General features: G+C 46.1%; 1 protein-coding gene across 2 annotated transcripts in view; it reads left to right on the forward strand.

Annotated features, from left to right (window-relative positions):
* Nucleotides 1-17,460, forward strand: part of Banf2 (BANF family member 2) — a 42,353-nt gene extending 24,893 nt beyond the window's left edge. For both annotated transcript variants that reach the window (NM_001430378.1, NM_001430376.1), the window contains 3 exons: nt 3,928-4,046; nt 7,879-8,007; nt 17,258-17,460. In NM_001430378.1, coding sequence (NP_001417307.1) covers nt 7,882-8,007; nt 17,258-17,404 — 273 coding nt within the window. In that variant the 5' untranslated portion in view covers nt 3,928-4,046; nt 7,879-7,881 and the 3' untranslated portion in view covers nt 17,405-17,460. The remainder of the gene's footprint in view (nt 1-3,927; nt 4,047-7,878; nt 8,008-17,257) is intronic.
* The last annotated feature ends 1,657 nt before the right edge of the window (nt 17,461-19,117 follow it).

The following is a 19,117-nucleotide window of genomic DNA, read 5'->3' on the forward strand; positions in this document are numbered from 1 at the left end:
ATCTTCCCTGGCAGGGAAGTCAAACCAAAGTCACTTGTAAATATCTTCACATGAGAATAATTCGGAGTCAAGTTTAGGCCAAATACAAAGCTACGATGATTGATAAAGAAACGGAAATAGGGTTACTGTGTCACACAGCACTTCTGGTTCTGGATCTGTACAGAGTTAGAATCAGGGTTTCAGGGACACACCTATGCTCCCATATTCATGCCAGAAATTCCCACAGAGGTAAGAAGTCAGGAGTGACCAAAGCATCTAAGAAATGAAGACCAGGGAAAGTGTTGCCTGTAACTGAATATTATCCATCCTTAAAAAGAAGGACCATGCTAGTACAAGCCACAGTATAGGAGGACCCTGAAGACATAATGCTAAGTAAAATTTCACAAAAGGATGCTGGGAAAGTACACGTATATAAGGTGTCTAGATCAACCAATCCATGGGAACAGAAAGTAAATAATTGAAGGCCAAAGGTTTAAGGGAAGAGTATGGGGAGTCATTGTTCATGGGTATGGGGGCTCTGTTTGTAGAAGAGGCCCAGAGATGACTTGCACACCAGTGTAAAAGTACTTAGCATTTCCAAACTACACACGTTAAAAGGGTTAAATGACTACTTTAAAAACACTTTATTACATTGAGATTGGGGCATACATGTCACAAAAACACATGTGGATCAGAGAATAAGTCACAGAAGTCAGTTCTTTCCTCCTACCATGTAGAAGGGACTCAGGTCATCAGGCTTGGTGGTAAGAGTTTATACCCCCTCTGAGCCATCTCACCAGGCCAAGATGCCAAGTTTTATGTAATAACATAAAAGGAATACTGATATAATGTGGTAATGTGCTCAATGTATGACCTATTGGCCAGCCATCCTGCCCTCTCTGTGGAGCCTGTCAGAAACGCAGAATCAAAGGTCCATCCCAGGCCTGTGGAGTCAGGACCTGATGTCTTCAGCAAGGCCCCAGGTAGTCTCTGCACATGTTTTGAAAGGAACCTTGTCTGTGCCGGATTATTAGACGATACTGTCGTCTGATTTTCCAGCTTCTGCTCTTCTCTTCTCCCTGCCTATCAGGAAGCTGTCATTGGCTGAGCTTCAGGGAGGCCGAGCTCACCATCCTGTGCTGACTTCTCTCCTGGCCAGTGACAGGTGGGTGGGTGGCTGTGTTGTCCGATTCTAGGTCTTGAAACTAAGGAGAGGTGATATCCCTTTAGGAACACCCAAGGTGAAACGGAGTCCCCTCCCTTCCTTTGGGTATTTTCACACTGAGAAGGATCAGAGAAAATTCTGTCAGCATTTTGGAACCTGGAGGGCAGAGAGCCAGGTCCTGATAAGACTACAGAGATACCAGTTGGCAAATTCCCAGATCCGTGTCATTAGAAGCGCTTCTGGTCACGTGAGATTGGGAGCGAATCTACTGTTGAAGAGCGGTTGAATCAGGATTTCCTATTATTTATAGCCTGGGTCTCTAACGTTACCACCGTGGACATTTAGGGCTATGCAATTCCATTTTTAAAGTAAATGTGTTTTTTATATGTACAAAATAGTGTTTCATTACAACATTTTAATACACATATACAACATACTTTGATCACATTCTATCCAAACACCTCCTCGTTCCTTCTCCCCCAACAGCTCCTCGCCCCCTCTCCCCTCCGGTTGCTCCCTTTCTTTTCTCAAATCATCACCCCTCTGTCTTTCAGGAGTTTTTGTTTTGTTTTGTTTTGTTTTGTTTTTCTTTTCTTTTCTTTTCTTTTTTTTCGGAGCTGGGGACCGAACCCAGGGCCTTGCGCTTGCTAGGCAAGCGCTCTACCACTGAGCTAAATCCCCAGCCCTGTTTTATTTTTTTAAAGTTGATTCGACCTATGAGAGAATGCACTCGATATTTTTCTGAGTCTGGCTTATTTCGCTTAACAGGATGGTCTCCAGTTGTGTCTATTTTCCCACAGCACACAACACAATGGCTGAATAAAGGAATAAAGCCCCATTGTGTATACACATCACATTTTCTTTATGTATTCATCTGTTGATGGGTACCTAAGCCGTGGCTGTTGTGAATAACGCAGAGTAAGCATGGGTGTGCAGGTCCCTCTGTACTATGCTGACTTCGATTCCTTCAGGTGTATGTCCAGGCAAGGTAGGTATATTTGGGTTTCATGGTAGTTCTGTTTTTATTTTTTGAGAAACTTTCACAGAGGCTGTATTGATTACACTCCCATCAGCTGTGTGTAGTGCTTTAGGACCAAACAACTTATCATTATTAGCAAAACACAGAGGTTCTCACCCTTCCTAATACTGTGACTCTTTACTACAGAACCCCAAACATAAACGTATTTTCATTGCTACTTCATGATTATAATTTTGCTACTGTTATGGGTTGTAGTGTAAATATTTTTAGAGATAGAGGTTTGCCAAAGGGGTGGAAACCCACAGGTTGAGAACCACTGTAATAATAGACCAGTCAGTCTCGCATTTATTGTCAACTGGTAATAACACAAAGGCCATTAAAACAATGTGGACAATGTCTAAAACTAGTCTCCAAGTCCAACATATAGAAAGTTGGCTGAATTGCCTTTTCAACAGTGTCTCAAGTCCTTAACAGGTTCTAGTAGATACTTTGTAGTAGAACAACACTATCTCCTTTTGCATGGTCCCACCCATTTATCTTTACTTTCCTGTAGACTCTCCTCTGCATTATGTGAAACGAGAATCAAGTACTTGTCGAAACCAGTAACAGCCTGCTGTTTCTTCATTCATAAAATGTGTGCACGGGGGGGGGGGGGGGGCTGAATCTGTGATCCCTCCCCCTTCCCCCTCCCTCTGTGCGTTCTCTCTCTCTCTCTCTCTCTCTCTCTCTCTCTCTCTCTCTCGTGTGTGTGTGTGTGTGTGTGTGTGTGTGTGTGTGTGTGTGAGCGTGCGCAACTGTTGCATGTATACTGGTGCACACACACACACACACACACACACACACACACATTCTCTTCCCTAAAGGGTCTGCTGCTTATAAAGGAAAAGTGCCCATATGAGTGTTCACTGGGGGTACCCTAAAGACTCTGAAGAGCTGGCTGGCATCTCTTTCCTAGGACAGTTTTTGCTTTCCTAGCACCCTCAAAGCCCTCCTGCTATTCCCCCACGAAGTCTACCCAAGCCTATCTCTCACCTGTTATTCTTTCTTCATCTACCATTGTTTTCACCACTGTCCCACGGAATTCTAGATTGTGGGGACTGTCCTGAGCATGTTTATTAGTATCCGTGAACTCACCCATTAGATGTCAGTAGCACCCCCACCCCACCCCACACACACATACTGGTCTCCCATTTTAATGACCAAGAATTACTCCCCTGGAGCCACTTCACCCCTGACTGAGATCCAGTGAAGCCATCCTTTCCTTGTGATCCCTCTGCCAGCCCTAAGTCAGGGAGATACTCCTGCCTTCTCCCTCCCACTGTGTTTGCAGGTATTTCCAGGAGCTGAGTGGGTTCAGCTGTGGGAAAAACAAGCATGCCAATTGTTCCCTTCCTTGATAGCGCAGGTACACTGATAGCATTGTTGTAGTTTCTACTTGTTCTTAGGAAGAGTGCAGGGAGGTTTATCTTAACAGATGGCTAAGGTGGATATGGGATGGAATTTTCCCTGGGCAAAATTAGCATGGCCCATGGAAATTCTGGGCTATTCCTTATTCAAAAATGGTGAGCCTGTCCTGGGCTACAGCAGACCACAAAAAAATCCAACTATCACCTCAGAGGACCACGGATGCTGAGGAGTTCATATGCTAATGCTGGCCCTGAGCAGTCTTTTGTATTGGGGGAGCAATACACAAAAGAAAAGAGTTAGAGCCCTCCACATCATGGCTAGAGCTCATGCATCTACAGATTTGTACAGCTGTGTCAGCGGACCCTCCACAGCCTCTCCTGTCTTCTCTCCTTCCCAGGGCCGGCTGACAGACAGGGCTCTCTAAAACCAGCTTTCAGATCTATCTTTTCTCCAAGGAGTTCTAAAACGAACGGGAAGATAAGAAGGCAAACGAGAGGAGATCTGCTTCGAAGAAAGGTCAGGAGGGCGGGGCAGGAGAATGGATGCGTCCGATGACACATTTAAGTTGTCCAGTGTCTACCATGTGTCAGCCATGGCACTCTAAGCACCAGGGATGGGCTGCAGTAGGGAGAGAAGAGGCCATGAGGAAGCAATCGAAGCCCTTGATTCCTCATGATCTACTGAGGATGTATGCAGCAGATGCTCTATTCCTCTAGTATGATACTGGATTATTATCCCTAGTAACATAGTAAACATCCCAGCCCCTACCCCGCCCCGGGAGCTCATGAACTTTTAAATCATAGATAGATAGATAGATAGATAGATAGATAGATAGATAGATAGATAGATAGATAGATAGATACAGGTGCCAGAACTTCTGTCGTAGGGCCTTGTATATGATAATATGGATTAGAGAAAGCATTTGTTGAAGCTTTGCAGGGAAAAAGAACTATCTCCCTTTGGAGGAGGGAGTGCTGTCTGCAAAAACCATGGCAGGCCCTGGGGCAACCAGATTCTTTAGGAGAAGAACTTAAGCTAAGAATTGAGCTGAGGAACAAAAGGAAGGCTGAATCAAGAGAGCTATCTTGATCCACACATATCTGACTACCTTTGAATTTTTCTGATACCGTGTGTTAATTAAATCTCGGGTGAGCCATTTAATACTGGACTTTCTCTCCCTCAAATCACAAACTGAAACAGAGATTGCTATCAGGAAAAGGATGCTGCGGTGAACAAGCCTCAAGCGTGGGATTGGTTTAAAAGAGGCGATGAAGTCATAGCAGCAAGGAAGACAGTGATCTTTGCTCAGCAAAAAAACAAACAAAATTCTGGTTATTTTGGGGCACAGACCTTATACTGATAGAGCCAATGAATGCTATGAGGCGATGCCTAGTTCCCAAATTCCCTAATGCTGAAGATCTAACCCAGGCCCTTGTGAACGCTAGGCAAGGTGCTCTACCATTCGTGTTAATATGACTAGATTAGGAAGTATCTAGAACCCGTGTTTGTGGGGTGTTTCCAGAGAAGATCAGCATGTGAGACACTAAGCAGAGAAAGCCTGAACCTGACTAAAACAGCCCTATCAAAATCTAGGGGCTTGGTAGAATAAAGCTGGACAAGAAGGAAGCCAGGGGTGTATATAATGCCCTTTTTTTTTTAAATCTTGTGCAAGTGTGTCAAAATATGGTTTGGGAAACATTTCAATCCACTGAGGCACAGACAGCATGGTAGGAGTAGCCCATGGCTGGGATTCTGCACATTGAGGCAGGCTGGGAAGTAGAGAACGTAGGGCAGAAGCAGCATATGACCTCTAAAGGCCCCTGTCCTCTGGGGCCTAATTTCTTCTTAGCCAAAGCCCTTCCTCCTAAAGGTTCCCTGGCCTTCCAAATAGTACCCCACCCCCAAGCTGGGGACCAAGTGTTCAAAAGAGGAGCTGGTGGGGGACTTTTTAGATTTAAACTATGACAGAGTCCAGACCCTTGAGAAGTTTGTTTGTTTAGGGGGATGGTTTCATTTGTTTTAGGTTCTAGGGATCTATTCCAGGACCCTGTGACCATCAGGTAAGTGTCTTACTGCTGAGTGCCACTCCTGGCCTGGCCCCCAACCACAGTCTGGACTTTGGTGCTTTATGATGCTTTATCTAACTGCCACCTATCACAGAGTTTGATAAAAGCTAAAATACAAGTATTACCAAAAAAAAAAAAAAAAAAAAAAAACCCAAAACCAACAACAACAACACTATCAGGTGGCTAAGAGAATTCAGTTAGGCAAAGAAAGCAATTTTTTAAAAATGTGTTTCCTTATGACATTTTCTTTTAATGACATTTATCATTATGGTGGTTGTGGTGGTGGTGGTGGTGGTGGTGGTGGTGGTGGTGGTGGTGGTGGTGGTGTGTGTGTCTGCCATGGTGTGCATATGGAAGTTGGAGAACAACTCTGTGTTCTCTACCCCTGCCTTCATGATACCCTAGTTTCATTTCTGTTGCTATGATAAGCAAGGTGTGGAGGAAAGCATTTATTTCAGCTTACAATTCCAGGTTACCACTATTGAGGGGACCCAAGCAGCTAATCACACTTCATTCACAGTCAAGAGCACAGTGGAGAGAAAAGAGTATACCGAAGCTACCTGCCTGCTCAGCTAGCTTCCTTCTGTTTTATATAGTTCAACAAACTTTGCCTAGGGAGCAGTGCTGCCCACGGTGGGCCAGATCCTCCTACATCAATTAACAATACAGTCCCTCACAGATATACATGCCCATTGGCTAACCTGATTAGGGAATTTCTCATTCAGGTTCTATCATAGTCAGGGTTTGTATTCCTGCACAAAACATCATGACCAAGAAGCAAGTTGGGGAGGAAAGGGTTAATTCAGCTTACACCTCCACATTGCTGTTCATCACCAAAGAAGTCAGGACAGGACTCACACAGGGCAGGGACCTGGAGGCAGGAGCTGATGCAGAGGCCGTGGAGGGATGCTGCTTACTGGCCTGCTTTGCTTGTTCAAAATGCTCTTCATTGAGAGAGCATTTAACAGAGAACAGCTGGGCTGTTTTGAGACTTCCTTTGTCAATGCAATTAATCTGAGTCGCTTCACTTTAGCAGACTCTTCAGGCAAGGGCAAAAAGGAGCCACATTCTCCACCAAAATACCACAAAAACAGTCTCTACACCACATATTGAAATTTTTCACTGAAACCTCTTGGGCCAAGCCTACACAATTCATTCTCAGTAACAAAGTCTTCCATATTCCTACTAGGATGGCCCATTAAGCCCCATTTAAAGTATTCTACTGCTTTCCAAATTCAAAGTCCCAAAATCCACATTCTTCCAAACAAAAGCATGGTCAGGCCTATCACAGCAGTACCCCAGTCCCTGGTACCAACTTCTGTCTTCTGTTTTACTGCTGTGAACAGACACCATGACCAAGGCAACTCTAATAAGGGCAACATTTAATTGGGGCTGGCTTGCATGTTCAGAGGTTCAGTCCACTATCATCAAAGCGGGCAGTGTGCAGGCAGGCATGGTGCAGGAGGAGCTGAGAGTTCTACATCTTCATCTGAAGGCTGCTAGCAGAAGACTGACTTTCAGGCAGCTAGGATGAGGGTCTAAAAAGCCCACACCCACAATGACACACCTACTCCAACAGGGCCACACCTTCTAATAGTGCCACTGCCTGGGCCAAGCATATTCAAACTGTGACAGGCTTCTTCCCAGATGATTCTAAATTGTGGCAAGTTGACATTTAAAACTTAACCATCACACATGGGTTTAGAGCAGTAGTTCTCAACCTTGGATTGTGACCCCCCCCCCCAAAGAGACACATATCAGATATTTTGCAATGTTTACATTATATTAGAAACAGTAGCAAAATTATAGTTTAAGAAGCAGCAACACAATAATTTTATGGTTGGCAGTCACCACAACGTGAGGAACTGTATTCAAGGGTCACAGCGTTAGGAAGGCGGAGAACTGCTGGCTTAGAGGATTAAACACAGGATGTTAGGCTTGTGGCCATTGCCTTTACTCACTGAATCATCTTATCAGCTGTCTCTTTAAGTATGTGGGGTGATGGAGGGAGCTTGAAACTCTTAGCATGGAGCTCACTCTCACTGTCATGGGTTTGGATTGTTCTAACGCATCCACAGTTGTCAGCACGGAACGGAAGTGGAAAAGTCTGCAGCATAGGACAGCACACCTGGCATTTAAAAGTCCCCAGGATACGCCGAATGACAGACTCCAGTCTGCCATCTGTTGCCCTCCATCCCTGGACTGAGAAACCTCCCCAGCGCCCACTGTAGGATGAGCAATTAGACATCGCCTAACCCTTTCTCCGCCCATGTCTGTTGCAGAAGATGGACAACATGTCTCCCAGGCTGAAAGCCTTTCTCTCTGAACCCATTGGGGAAAAGGATGTGGCCTGGGTGGATGGCATCAGCTGTGAGCTTGCCATCAACTTGGTCACCAAAGGTTTCAACAAGGTGCGTTGTTTTGTTCTTCTCTAACCCGTCTTCCTCTCATCCTGCCAGATGGCAGCCCCTGCCATGTGTCCCAGTGACTGGCCATCAGAGAGAAAAGCTGGCACTTGGCAGGGTGCCACGGTCTTCGCTGGTGCTGACCCCATGTGCTTAGGGGCATCCAAGGCCTGTAGATAATGGGCAAATCGAATTTCATCTGTGCAGAGCGGCTGAGACTATCAGGAACAGCTTAGCGGTCGCACATTCAGGACTTGAGAGAGCCCGGTCTGCTACTGAAGGGAGATGACCTGTGTGCACTCCCCACCTCGGTCTGTCAGGGCACCAGCATAACAGTGGCATGTTGACAGCCAGCATCCTGGGAGCTCCACCCTGGTGAGGAGATCAGAGTCATTCTAAGATGCATTCCCAGCCCAAGAATGGCCTTAGGGATAGCTAGGGGAATTGGAATGTCTAGCGTCCAGTTGCTGTAACAAAATACTCGGTCTAGGGACTTTATAGAGAAAGGATTTCTACTTAGCTCATAATTCTGGAGATTGAAAGTCCAATATAGGATATGTGTTTTGCATCTGGTAAGGAAGAACCCTCCCAACCACATCGAAGCATGGCAGGACGGTGGCATGGGCAGGGGCTGGGATGAGGAGATCACAGGGTGAAGTAGAAAGCCAGAGGGTAGAGAAAGACCAGCCTGCTTTTTTGTTTACCAATTTGTTTTGGTGTGTGGATTGAGCTCAGGGAGTTACAGTTGCTAAGCAAGTTCTCTGCCACAATCTGCCCCACCCCCACAAGACCCCATTCATGCCTGTTTTTTACAAATTGTTCTCTCTAAAACTAATCAGGGTCCCATGAGAACACTGTTGTTCCCTTCCAAGGGCAATGACCTTAATGACCAAGTTATCTCCCACTGACCTAAGAAAAGCAATTAGAGGCCAGGAGCTGCTCTCTCTCTCTCTCTCTCTGTCTCTGTCTGTCTGTCTGTTGTCTGTCTGTCTGTGTGTGTGTGTGTGTGTGTGTGTGTGTGTGTGTGTGTGTGTGTGTGTGTGTGTGTGTGTCTGACATTGTTTTGTGCCCAAATCTAATGTCTGGACCACGGTTTCTGACTGACTGCTGCACTGGTCCCGTTATTACATATTGTGAATGTCCTCCCAAGTGAACATCCACTTGATGGTACTGTGGGGCAGGGGAAGCTACGTGGCTGAGTGGACTTGATTCCTTCTTTCCTCCCAGATAAAGGGAAAGGACTAATCCCAAGCAGCTAGTGAAGGAAGCAAGTCTGACTAAGGGAGAATTTTAAGATTTAATAGCCCTGGGTTGGAGATTTAGCTCAGTGGTAGAGCGCTTGCCTAGCAAGCGTAAGGCCCTGGGTTCGGTCCTCAGCTCCGAAAAAAGAAAAAAAAAAAGATGTAATAGCCCTTTCTCTAAAGGGATGATCAGTTTCTTCCTTCCCTCCCTCCCTCCCTCCTTCCTTCCTTCCTTCCTTCCTTCCTTCCTTCCTTCCCTCTTCCTCTTTCTCCTCCTCTTTCTCCTCCTCTCTTTCTCTTCTCCTTTACATTAGTTATTTCTCTCCTGGTCATGAACAAATACCTAACACAGAGCAACCCAAGGAAAGAAAGGTTTGTTTTGTCTCACAGTTTAAAGTCATACAGTCATTACGATGGGGAAGGCATGGTTCATGGCATTGACAGGGAGCAGGAAAGGAGACCACCATTGCTCATTGGGCTTTCTCCTTTGTCCACTTAATTCAATCTGAGCCTCCATCCACAGGACGGTGCCACTCACATACAGTGTGGTTCATCCTGCTAAGAAGTCTGTCTCCTAGGGGAGTCCAGGCGTGTTGACAATGAGGATTAAGCAACACATTCCTCTGCTGTGTACAGTACACATAGTATGGCGTGCTGGGCCCAGTGCCTTTATACCTAGACAGATATTCCCATGTATCCACCACACAGGTCTAGGCACTAGACACCTTTCAGCTTCAGATGGCCTCTGGGACCTCCTCCCAGGCAAAGCAAAGCCCAAAGGTGCCCACTGCTCTTTTATCTGCCATGTTTCTATAACTGTGGTTTTCTCTTTGTTGTTCATTATGCTCACCGTTTTAAAAATATTCTTCTTAAGATGTAACCGTGTACAGTAATTCTCTCCTTTTTTACCATACAGTTCTATGGCTTTTGTTTCATCTTTTTGAGACAGTCTTTCAGTGGGATTCAGGCTGACCTGCAATTTATTGGTGTAGGCTAGGCCAGCTTCAAATTTGGAATTCTTCTACTTCATTTTCCTGGATGCTGGGGTTACAGACATATACTACTATATCCAACAGTTCTGGAAGTTTCTACGAATGCATAGTCAGGTAGCCATTACCCAAGACAACGAGTGACTCTAGCTGTCCCCTGTGCCTTGAAATTCAACATCCTCTTCTCCTGCCAACTTCCGCTTTGTATTATGGCCCTGGAGTTTTGTCTTCTCCACCTTAGCTCTGTTCTAAGTAAAGATGCTAGGATTATAGGTGTGATGGAGATAATGGAATGAGTGAATAAATAAACATTTTTCAAGTTCCTGAATCTGGCCCGCACAGACAGGACTATAAGGAGTGCCTATGAGCATCTTGGACCACAGGCATGAGGTGTCTTTATGCTCACAACCAGCTGGCCAACACAGTGTCCACCATTCCACTCTAGGTCCCAGAGCTACTGACTCCTGACACTGATGGAACATGGTAATTGTTGACCTTTCTTTTGAAGGTCTGTGCAAATGAGGCATGGCTGGAGGTGTGGCTCTCCAGTATATATTGCTTGCCCAGCACCTAAGAGGACCCAGGTTCCGTATCCAACCCTGCATTAAGATATAATACCACACAAATAAAATAGTAAAATCAGATAAAATAAAAACGCAGAGCAAAGGCTTCAGGAGTTGGCTGCCTGAGGTCCCCAGTGGAGATCAGAATGGCCATAGGTTATACTGTCATAAACAACACAAGAAAGATTCATACACTTATGCTCAACAGGAGGGGGCTCAGATTAAGCTTTGGTGGTTACAGTCCACATCAGAGCCTGGGACCCATCAGACCCTAACTGGGCCCATAGGAGGACCTAGATGCCCAGATCCACTACAAGAGGATCAAACTCATCAGGATGCGGATGGGTCTGTGAGCAAGGCCAGAATGAGAGGGCATCTGGGACAGGCAGACCCATAAGGCAGGGATCTCAGAACTAGCCAAGGAAAATGCAGCTCACGGGTATTCATTTTCTGCCTACAGAGGACCCACCGGGAGAGGTGTCTATCAGGCCTTCTCCATCCTCCGTCTTTACCAGCCTCTGTTTGTGTGACCATCACTTTCTTCCTCTCCTCTCCCCAGGCTGAGTTCTCATCTTTGCCCTGAACAAACATCTCTACAGGGACCACACTTGTTCAGGAAACATTCTTGGCCTTTTCCCCAGGGCACTGGCTCTCTCAGCGCCTTCTGCACCCTGGCTAAATGTCTGGAAGGATGCGGCCCCATGGGCTCCCCTCACACCTGCTTGCCTGGGCTCTTCACTCAGCCACCAGCTGTCTCCTGAGCCGCCAGGCTGCTGAACACACAGGGAACAAGGAGCCACTAATCTGCAAGGAGGCCCCCAACTCTCTGCCAGCTTTCTAAGAGTGCAACATGAATAGCACAGACTTCTTCCCTCTCACTAGTCCTTCTAATGCAGTGGTTCTCAACCTTCCTAATGCTGCCACCCTTTAATACAGTTCCTCATGTTGTGGTGACCCCCCCCCCACCATATAATTATTTTGTTGCCATTTCATAACTAATTTTGCTACTGTTGTGAATCATAATATAGCGATCTATATTTTCCAGTTGGTCTTTGGGGGGTCGGGACCCACAGGTTGAGAGCCACTGTTCTAGGGACTTCTCCCCTGCCCCACTGCTGAGTTTTCATCTCTTTCGGAGATGGCTGTATGTGTCCTTCAGGATTTCCCCAGAGCCTTGAAGACACCATGAACCGGTCTACTCAGACTTTGACTGTCTTAAAATGGAAGGCAAGTAATGTCACCTGAGGTTAACCTTTGACCTCTATACATGTGTTATGACACTTAGGTTCCCAGGCACCATCTCTCTCTCTCTCTCTCTCTCTCTCTCTCTCTCTCTCTCTCTCTCTCACACACACACACACACACACACACACTTTTTTCTAAAAAGAAGAACACATTAACTATTGACTCACCTGAGCCTTTTCAGGATCTCAGAAGCCAAAAAATGTGACTGGTCTTTCTGGTTCCTCTGCACCTGCTGTTCACTGGGGCAACCAGCTCTGGCCTGAGGAACAAAATGCAAAAAACGGTAACCACTGGCACTTTGCCTGCTAAACCCTTGTCTGCACGGACTTGGGCTAAAAGTATCAAGCCTGCCCCTTAATGCTAAAGCCTTCCCCTAAAGAAGAATGTGCAACATCTCGTAACATCTTTATCGATTGCATACTGAAAGAGTAATTTGAAAATATGGAAGAAATGAAGTATGTTATTTGGAATGCCTTTTGTCTCTTTTCTTCTTCTTTATTCCTGCTGTGGCCGCTAGAAGATCACAATTACTTATGTGGCTGGCTCACTGACTACTTCTCCAGGGCAGCACTGGCCAAGATTTACCAGTGTCAGGAGAGCTGATAGGTAGAACAGGATGATGAGAGCAAAGGTCGTCATGTGCGTGGTGCCAGACTCTCCAAGACTGGGCTGGAGCTCTGTCTCCCTACCCTTGTCGACTCACACAGACAGTCAGACGGTAAGCTTAAGCCAGAAGCATCTATGGACCTCCCACTCCCAGCCTTGGACCCTGAAAATGGCCAATCTCCTCTGGAAGTCACTTTGTTGTAATTTGAAGAGAGGCTGAGCTCAGGACCCGAAGACCCCAGGACTGTCAGTTGTTGCCTTCCTCCTGTCCCCAGGTCCTCAATGCTGAACTGCTCAGAAACCCAGTCCTCTCTGCTGCACTGGACCCCATCATCAGACCTATGAATCCTACAAGGAACCAGACACTTAAGTTTGGAGGTTACACTGCATAGTGTTGTGAGATAAATATAAGGCAATGATAAATTCAAGGGAAAATTGATTTTTTTTAAATAAACAAATAATGTCATAATATGAGCATGTCTTAGAAGCATAGAGAAAAAAAAAGGAGAGCCAGAACCTGCTGTGGGTTAAGCACTCGCATTGAGGACTTCCTGCTTCGTGCCCAGAGTGACTGAGAAACACTGGACATCTCTAGCGAAGGCTGCAGCATGTATGTTTGCTGAGAGGAAACTGGAAAAGTCGTATAGTCACATCAATGTCTTACAACAATGGGGGTACCCTCTGTACCAGGGCTTGGAGGCTGCTAATCGAAGGCAAGGGAAGGTGCTGGAAGCTTGCTGATAAGAGAAGTTATAACAGCTCCTCTCTGTCTGACAAGGCCCGGTGCCATGATGAAAGTTTAACATTTTATTGAGTGCAGCCTAGAGCCAGCTCTAGTTTGCAAGGGCCCAAAGCTGAATGACATTTTGTTTAACCATATTCTGGCTTATCCCTTCCCGGCCTTTTGGCTGGGGTCAAGTGTAAATGTATTAAGTACTAAGGCAGTGGCAGCATAGGGTTAAAAGGAGCCCTTGTCTGCTGTGTGTGCAGAGTCCCAGGCAACTACACAGCTCAGCCTCTGCTGCAGATTCAATTTGCTGCCGTTTAACAAGGACACTAGTCATGAGAGACTAGCTCACTCAACTTGGGGAAGACCCTGGCAGTTTCCCTGTGTGGACTTGGATTGGGACAAGTCTGCCCTTAAGTCACCATCTGTTACTACAGGAAGAAGTGTACGTCTCAAGCTTTGGGCGTGGCCATTGGCCAGAGTGATGGGTAGAAACTCCTGACTGGGGTGTCTGTCTTTCTATACTACCCTCTTTGCCTCAGGGTTTCTGATTAGGGATTCATTTTCTGTAGTTCATTAGGAAACCAAAAAAGCGTTGAACAAGGCCAACACGAGAGCCTTGAACTCTCCCCTCTCCTCAGGAAGCAACATGAAGCCCTTGAGGGTAAAGCAAGAAGGCAGGCCATCTCTGTACTCTCTGGAAGATGGCAACATGAGACTTCCGGAACGCCCAGAATACAGAGGGTCAGATTGCAACTTGGCTCAGAGACCCATTTCCCTGCCACGTTCCTGGAAAGCTTATCTGTGTCCCGCCTGCCATGCCTTCCTGGGCTTCCTGGCTGCTCAGCCCTGCGGACTGCAAAGGCTCTGATTACCACACCAGCTGATGCCGTGACCAGCCTGAGAAACAGACAGGGGATTTCTTCACCTCCAGACTGGATGACAGACGGCTAGAGTATGGACGACCAGGGTGGACAGAGGTGGGAGTGTCAACCTCTCACCCCCCAAACAAGGGACACCATCTCAACTTTAGAGTCTAAAGAATGGGGTGGGCAAGATAATCAAATGGATGGAATGAATATCGTCAGGTGTCTGCAGCACTGGGTGGCCTGCCCGAGTGCTCAAAAGTATCATTTGCTATGTGTCAGTTTTTTCCCCTGGTGCTGAGGACCAAATCAAAGACCTTGTTCTTGCTAGAAGAGAACTCTACTACTGAGCTAAATCCCCCAAGCCCTGCAACTTGTTAGACATTGATGTTTCTTCTTCTGTGAAGCTCTAGGTGTACCCTGCTGTTCTCACCTGAGCTCCTCCACAACTGTCACACCAGCCTCAGGGAACCCTCAGTGAACGCCAATGCTTTAAAATCCTGATTTAAAATCCATCTCAGCAAAATTCACCAGTGAAAATAGGATACTGATTAAGAATGAGATCATGTTAGACACTGGGTTTTGTTTTTATTTTTTAATACAGTTATACCTTAAAATCAATACAAGTACATAGCTTCCTTCTCCTTTCAACAACTAAACAATATCTAAAAATAAGCCCTGAGGGGTGTGTGTGTGTGTGTGTGTGTGTGTGTGTGTGTGTTTGGGGTGGGGGGATAGCCCTGTGGTAGAGTCCTTGCTTAGTATGTGCAAAGCCCTGAGTTTATCCCAGCTCCACAACAAATAAAATAAAACCTACAAGCTCTAATGCTTCAGCACTTTTTGTGACTACGATTCAGCTTTCATTTAATTTCGTGTGTGTGTGTGTGTGTGTGTGTGTGTGTGTGTGTGTGTGTGTACGCTCCTTGTTTTCTATAATGGGAGTCAATACACATCCAGCTTTGTCTTCTGTAATGGAAGTCAACACACATTCCCAGCATGTGTTCCTGGGAATGGCTCAGAACTTGAAGTTGTAGGTGGAAGCTGGATCCCCATTCCAGGCTAGAGAGCCCCAAACTGTGCTCCAAAGACATATGTCCACTGTGACCTGAAACCTAGCCTCTGCCATGTATCTCCACTCATGGTCCTGTTGTCTTCTTGGTCATAACAGTCTGATGCTGTGAAAGCTGTGGAGGATAAGCAGACAGAAAACTCAAAACTGCAAAATTGCTATAGAACCCGGAATCGGGGTGCACTTAATATAAATGCCCTTCTGTGTGCTTTACATTTGTTGTTTTTGGTGTGTGTGTGTGTGTGTGTGTGTGTGTGTGTGTGTGTGTGAGAGAGAGAGAGAGAGAGAGAGAGAGAGATGCATGAGTGCACATCAAGTGACCTGCTCTATCATCCTGTCTTACTTTCTTGAACGGTCTTCACTGAATCTGTAGCTAGGCAGCTGGCCCGCAAGCCCCCACAATCTCTGACCCCACAATGCTGGGATTACAGGTACATGTATGACCACAGCCAACTTTTTATATGAATACTGGGGACTCGAACTCAGGTCCTCGTGCTAGCACAGAAAAGGTTCTTATTCATGGGCCGTCTCCCAGTCTCTGATTTTTTGTGAATTAATCGTTAGAGTTAGCCCAGAAAGTAGCAGCATCTGCGGTGTCATTTTCATACATCTGCGCCATTATACTTTGCTCATTTTTTTTTTTTTAGTACACAGACATCCTTGTGAATATCATTATCAGGAGTTTCCAGAGAAACAGGACCAGGAGATTATAGATAATTATTAGAGATTTGTTTATTATTCATTTTCACGCAATTAGAGGCTCCACCTTGGCTGTCTACAGACTGTAGAGACAGGGAAATTGGTAGCTTGGTGCTCAGTCCAAGAAGCTGAAAAGCCCTTTCAGAAAGGGAGTGGGGATGGGGCAGTGAGGCAGTTCCAGTTTGAGGCTGGAAAAAGAGGGTCAAGGTTTAGCATGACTTCTGCGTCTGTGCTGTTCCCATGGGATGGTTCTCTGAGGCATTCGTGTCTTCCCTTGCCTTCCCATTTAAAACACTCGTGTAAGCTGGGCAGGGCAGGGCAGGGCAGGGCAGTGCTGGGCCTCAGGTTTTGTGAGTTCTTTCTGTTGAGTTACTGAGCTCACACTGGTAGTTTGCGAAGGCAAATGGATGCTAACATGGCCTTCGCCTGCCAGCCGCACCTGCAGTGTTTCTCAGGTGAGATCCTCATGATTGCTTCTTTCTGGGAAACTGGGGAAGGTGCTACTGGCATCCAGGGGATAGAAAACAATTTTTTTTTTAAATGTTCCGCAGTGGATAGGACCGTCCCAGTGGTGTAGAATTAGCCACCAAGCTAGTAGTACCGAGAAGACAGTGGACCAGGGAGCTACACTCCAGTTTAGCTTTGTGTGTATTTTGAAGAAGGAATTACATGGACTGCAGATGTAGCGCAGTGGTAGGGTATTTGCCTAGAACATGCAAAGCCAAGATTTTAGTGCACAGTGCACACACCACCACCACCACCACCACCACCACCACCACCACCACCACCACCAGCAGCAGCACCACCAAAGGGGAAAATAAAACATTAAATAACAGACCTAAAAGGAGTTAATAGGTATGCTAGTCACCCATTCCTCCCCCCACCCCTAACACACGATGGAAGCCTACTAGAAATAGAGATTCTCGGGTTCTACCCTAGTTTGAGATACTGAGGCAAGAAGTTCTCTTTCATAAGATCCCAGGAAATGTCTTCAAGTTTGAAAACAAGGCCTACCTGTCACTGCAGGACGACAGTCCCTAGACCAGGGGGACTGGCCTCTGGGAGAGACCTGTGATTAACTTGGCCTCACCTTTCCTCAGGGCCTTGCTAAGGACTGGCAGTCTCCATCCTGTCTGACCCACACCCCAACCTTTAGTTGTCACCTGAGTAGGGATGGCCAGAGAGGGCCAGGCACATCTGAGTGGGATTCTGATGACCTCTGTCTTCCTCTCTCCTGCCCCTCTTTCCCAGGCCTATGTCCTGCTGGGACAGTTCCTTTTGATGCACAAGAATGAAGCAGAGTTCCAGAGGTGGATCATCTGCTGTTGTGGCGCTACGGAGTGCGAGGCCCGCCAGAGCTCCACCTGCTTGAAGGAGTGGTGTGCCTGTTTCCTGTAGATACCCCTGACCTGGCTGCTCTACCCCCAATAAAGGATACACCCATGCTACCTACATACAATCTCCAAGTTGTTACTTGTGTTGCTAATTTATTTTCATTTGCCTGTAGGGGTGTGGGTATGTGTATGCATGTCTGCATGTATGTGCATGTGATGTGCCCACACGTATGTGTATGTGCCTGGTGTACACATACCAGGGAAGTGTTGGGGAAGGGTTGCCAAAAGTTGGCATAATTGTCTTTCTTGGTTGTTTCCCTGCTTATATTTTGAGATAAAGTCTCTCACTAAACTTGAAGCGTACCAATTAGGCAAGACAAGCTAGCCATTGGGTATCAGGAATCCTATTATGGCTAGACATGTGCCACCAGATCCAGATTTTGTCTGACGTGGGTGCCGAGGATCCAAACTCTGGTCATCAAGTCAGTGTGCCAAACATTTTCCTGACCAACACATCTCTGCAGTTTTTACAACACACAGACACACACACACACACACACACACACACACACATACACACAAACACACACAAACACACACACAAACACACACACACAAACACACACACATACACACAAACACACACAAACACACACAAACACACACACATACACACACAAACACACACACATACACACACAAACACACACACAAACACACAAACAAATACACACACATACACACACAAACACACACATACACACACAAACACACACACATACACACACAAATACACACACATACACACACAAACACACACACATACACAAACACACACACATACACATACACAAACACACACACAAATACACACACACACAAACACACACACATATACACACAGACAAACACACACACAAACACACACACAATTTATTTATTTATTTGTTTGTTTGTTTATTTGTTTATTTACTTATTTATTTGAGACACAGGCTCCATCTTTAATCCAGGCTGATCTGGAGTTCACTATGTAACCTCAGTCGGCCTCAAAATTCCAAGTTGTGATTCCAGGTGTGAGCCATCAAGTGTGGCTTTCCCTGACGTCAGGGACACGTGAGCACCTCAGGAAGGGTTTATGAATGTAATAAAATTCACCTTGAAGCACACCCAGAAACAGCCATCACGAGCTTTGGCTGAATTTCATACCAGAGCACTCTCTCCAGAAGTTATGTGACTCTGTCCACAGCTTTTTAAATGTACACTGGAGTTCCAGTCAGCGCCTTCCTCAGTCACCCCTCGCTATATAGCAAGTTACCCCAGTGCAGAATAGCTTAAAACAAAGAGCCAATTCTATTCTAGGTGGGGCACCCTAACCTGACAATCAGGCTCTGACATGGGGTGGGAAGGACAGCAGAGAGGGCAATTGTGCTGTGCAAGTCTAGAAATTGGGTTTACACCGCAGATTCCACATAAAGGTGGAAGGAGGCACAGAGTCTCCGAAACCTGGCCTGGCACCACACACGTGGGTGGTGATCAGAGGGTTTTGATTTAGTAATATACAAATCATCTCAAGTCTGAACTCTAATGTTGAAAACACCTCTCTAAGTATTTTGGATTCTTAGCCTATGTATAAGGTCCTAAGGGAAAGGATCTTGAAGGCCATTCATCTGACTGGTTGTCTCGATGTCTCATGGGGTCATAAACTGTTAGCGAAGTAGTAGCTTCCTCTAGGACTAGGATGGAGGATCCATTTTCAAAAAGGCTCCTTCAGGTGGCT

Source organism: Rattus norvegicus, chromosome 3 (assembly GCF_021556685.1).
Source record: "Rattus norvegicus strain SHRSP/BbbUtx chromosome 3, alternate assembly SHRSP_T2T, whole genome shotgun sequence".
NCBI classification, from domain to species: domain Eukaryota; kingdom Metazoa; phylum Chordata; class Mammalia; order Rodentia; family Muridae; genus Rattus; species Rattus norvegicus.